Below are 4,198 nucleotides of genomic sequence, written 5' to 3'. Positions count from 1 at the left end.
CTGGTCAACCTTCCCATCTGGTCAACCTTCCCATCTGGTCAACCTTCCCATCTGGTGAACCTTCCCATCTGGTGAACCTTCCCACCTGGTCAACCTTCCCATCTGGTGAACCTTCCCATCTGGTGAACCTCTCCATCTGGTCAACCTCTCCATCTGGTCAACCTCTCCATCTGGTCAACCTTCCCACTTGGTGAACCTTACTGTCACTAAGATCTATAATACTGTAATATTATATTCCTCATCTAGTGTGTAATCAGTCCAGGTTCCCTCCACCTTAGGCTAATGGTACTTTCCATTGTTCCTTCCTGGAGCTCAGCCAATCAGATAAGACCTTCCCACACCTTCTCACTGATGGGAAAGACCAACACAGGAGGACATTGTGTTGACGTAGGCTACATTGTGAGTTTGTATAGCCTGCCATAACTTGTGTTGGATTTCAGAAAGATACCTAGMATTTCAGTGAGAAATGTATTAAAACAAAGATTCTTATATTTTACCTTATTTTAACGAGGCAAGTCAGTTAAGAACAMATTCTTATTTTCAATGACGGCCTAGGAACAGTGCCTGTTCAGGGGTAGAACGACAGATTTTGTACCTTGTCAGCTCGGGGATTTGAACTGGCAACCTTTTGGTTACTAGTCCAACGCTCTAACCACATTGTAGAATCTAGATTCCATATCAAACATGATATTCGACAGAGCGGAAAAAAAAACATTTCATGTATTTAATTTCTATGATCAAATTTCGTCTCCAGATAAATTGGATAAAGTTTAAAACAATAAATGACATCAGGATATTTCTCTGTAAAAGAATGTATTGATTTACACCAACTTATTAACCAAATTTTGTCCAACTCTTGTTCTTCCATTCAAATGACCAGAAGAGATCAGTAACATCTATTGATCTGAACAGAGACACGGCAGAGAGAGAGACGGACGGTCTACAACACACCTACCTGTGGAGAGACACCTGACTATACTGCACAACTATGCAGTGTCCCAAATGACAACATATTGCCTTTATAGTGCACTAATTTTAAACAGAGCCCTACGATCCCAAGTGGCCCTGGTCAAAAGTAGTGTACTATATAGGGAATAGGGCTCTGGTCTAAAGTAGTGCACTAAACAGGGAATAGGGCCCTGGTCTAAAGTAGTGCACTATATAGTGAATAGGGTGCCATTTGGGACACTCCCTCTGTCTGTAAGTATATAGCGCACACCTTCCTGTGTAGGGATACTGTATCATCAGTCTGTCTCTCCGGCTTGTTTTACCACTGATCTGACACATCGTAGTCCCACTGATCTGACACATCGTAGTCCTCCACTGATCTGACACATCGTAGTCCCACTGATCTGACACATCGTAGTCCCACTGATCTGACACATCGTAGTCCTCCACTGATCTGACACATCGTAGTCCTCCACTGATCTGACACATCGTAGTCCTCCACTGATCTGACACATCGTAGTCCCACTGATCTGACACATCGTTAGTCCCACCTGAATCTGACACATCGTAAGTCCCAACTGATCTGACACATCGTAGTCCTCCACTGAATCTGACACATCGTAGTCGCCACTGATCTGACACCATCGTAGTCCCCACTGATCTGAACACATCGTAGTCCTCCCCACTGATCTGAACAACATCGTAGTCCGCCACTGATCTGACACATCGTAGGCCCCGCCACTGACTGACACATCGTAGTCCCACTGATGCTGAACACATCGTTCGATCTTACTCCCACATGATCTGACACACATCGTAGTCCCCACTGATCTGACACATCGTAGTCCCACTGATCTGACACAATACATCGGTAGTCCCTCCACTGATCTGACACTCGTAGTCCTACTGATTGACACATCGTAGTCCTCCACTGATCTGACACATACGTAAGTGCCCCCACTGATCTTGACACATCGTAGTCCCACTGATATCTGGCACATCGTTAGTCCATCCACTGATCTGACACATCGTAGTCGCCCACTGATCTGACACATCGTAGTCCTCCACTGATCTGACACATCGTACGTCCACTGATCTGACACATCGTAGTCCTACTGATCTGACACATCGTAGTCCTCCACTGTGATCTGACACATCGTAGTCCACTGATCTGACCACATCGTAGTCCTCCACTGATCTGACACATCGTAGTCCCACTGATTTGCTGACACATCGTAGTCCTCGCACTGATCTGACACATCGTAGTCCCACTGATCTGAGCCACATCGTAGTCCTCCACTGATCTGACACATCGTAGTCCCCTCCAAGTGATCTGACACATCGTAGTCCCACTGATCTGACACATCGTAGTCCTCCCACTGATCTGACCACATCGTTAGTCCCAGATCTGACACATCGTTTAGTCCCACTGATCTGACACAATCGTTGAGTCCCACTGATCTGACCATCAAGTCCCCTATCTGACATCATCGTAGTCCTCCACTGATCTGACACACTCGTAGTCCCAACTGATCTGACACATCGTCAGTCCTCCACTGAGCTGAGTCTAGAGTCACCAACCACTTCCTGACTAACTACCTCCCCGTCTGACTGAGTCTAGAGTCACGACCACTTCCGACTAACTACCTCCCCGCCTTGACTGAGTCTAGAAGTCACCAACACTTCTGACTAACTACCTCTCCGTCTGACTGAGTCTAGAGTCACCACACTTCCTAGACTAACTACCTTCCCTCTGACTGAGTCTAGAGTCACCAAACAACATTCTGTATCTCTGTTTTCTCTCTAGTTCTCTCTCTCTCTCTATTAATTGACTCATTTTGGCAGTCTTTTTAACTGTCCATTGATGACTATTTGTGTCGAGGCTGGAGACAAGGCAGGGGGTGAGAGGAGGAGAGAGGAGACGGGCAGGGGTCGAGAGAGAGGAGAGAGAGAGAGATGACAGGGGTGAGCCAGAGGAGAGGGGAGAGAACAGGGTGAGAGAGAGAGGGGAGGACAGGGGCGAGAAGAGAAGAGAGAGGAGAGAGACAGGGGCGAGAGAGAGAGAGAGGAGAGGCAGGGGCGAGAGAGAGAGAGGAGAGAGACAGGGGCGAGAGAGAGAAAGAGGAGAGGCAGGGGCGAGTCAGGGGCAAAAGAGGGCTCAGACTTACCATTGACCTGCTGAGGGGAGTATGGCTCAGAACTGGAGTCTGGGGGGGACTCTGGGAGCGTCCTGAAACATTCACAAGGTTGGGATAAAGCACACACTTTGTTGAACGCTTGCTGTCCTGAGGAAACACTTCATCTACTATAACTTTTCAAGATCTATAACTTTCTAAAAACAGAAAGTGTCACAGTGTTGTACAAAGCACATCGTACTGTGACAATTTCTGTTTTTAGAAAGTTATAGATCTTGAAGACTTGATTGCTGACATACAAACACATTTTGGGACTGTTCCAACAGTGGAACTAATGAAACAAATTTCACAAGATAGCTTGTGAGTGGAATTTCCCGTTAAAGGGGCCATCTGCGGTTGCTACATCCATTTTTGTACYTGTAAATTAATGATATGTACCCATTGATTGTTGAAGAATATAACTTATATAAATGCCTCATGATCTTAGTTGTCACACTCCATCAGAACCCAAAATGTAAACTTGTTTAACTCCAATGTTTGTAAACAAAGTCAATATAAATAAACATTATAAAACCCCTATGGTTTAAAACAGTAATGTTTATATTATGGACGGTCAAATCTTAGCATCTATACTTCCGTCTATGAATTTGAGAGTGGTTACATTTCTCATTTTCCCCATCAGCTTTTAAAAAATGTTTTTTTAACAGAAACAGCGACCGAGTAAACACGTCGTTATTGTTTAAACTAAGGATTTCTGCTTTACGATGAATATAAGATGCTTTGGATAAGACTTAAAAAATTCTCTAAAATGATAGTTCTGTAAGGAGAAAACAGTTTGTTTGTGCAATTGATTGCTTACAAATGATTTCCAGGCCATTGAGTCTGTCTTGTCTGTGTGGTTTCTGTAATATGTCTCGTTTCTGATATCACCCTCCTGTCTTCGCTGGTTTAGTAGAGATAATCAAGCACTGATTACAAAATGGAACTGAACTCTGACTATGGTGTCAGTCTGGTTTCACTGTGTGACGAAGGAAACACTTTCGTCATTGTAGAAATCCCCCCCCCCCCCCCCCCCCGACGGTGAATCAACGTTGGGAAAAAAATGATTTGGATTT

The 4,198-nt window shown here is 44.8% G+C and overlaps 1 protein-coding gene across 1 annotated transcript in view; it reads right to left on the bottom strand.

The window, feature by feature from the left end:
- Window positions 1–2,060: 2,060 nt before the first annotated feature.
- Window positions 2,061–4,198, bottom strand: part of LOC112078993 (myelin regulatory factor-like) — a 7,106-nt gene continuing 4,968 nt past the window's right edge. Inside the window, exons 4-5 of the mRNA XM_024145077.1 lie at window positions 3,117–3,178; window positions 2,061–2,332 (exon numbers count right to left, since the gene is read on the bottom strand). Coding sequence (XP_024000845.1) covers window positions 2,061–2,332; window positions 3,117–3,178 — 334 coding nt within the window. The remainder of the gene's footprint in view (window positions 2,333–3,116; window positions 3,179–4,198) is intronic.

This window comes from Salvelinus sp. IW2-2015, unplaced genomic scaffold (assembly GCF_002910315.2).
Source record: "Salvelinus sp. IW2-2015 unplaced genomic scaffold, ASM291031v2 Un_scaffold6659, whole genome shotgun sequence".
Taxonomy (NCBI): domain Eukaryota; kingdom Metazoa; phylum Chordata; class Actinopteri; order Salmoniformes; family Salmonidae; genus Salvelinus; species Salvelinus sp. IW2-2015.
Note: the sequence above shows the minus strand (reverse complement) of the source record. Positions and strands in the feature narration are given on the sequence as shown.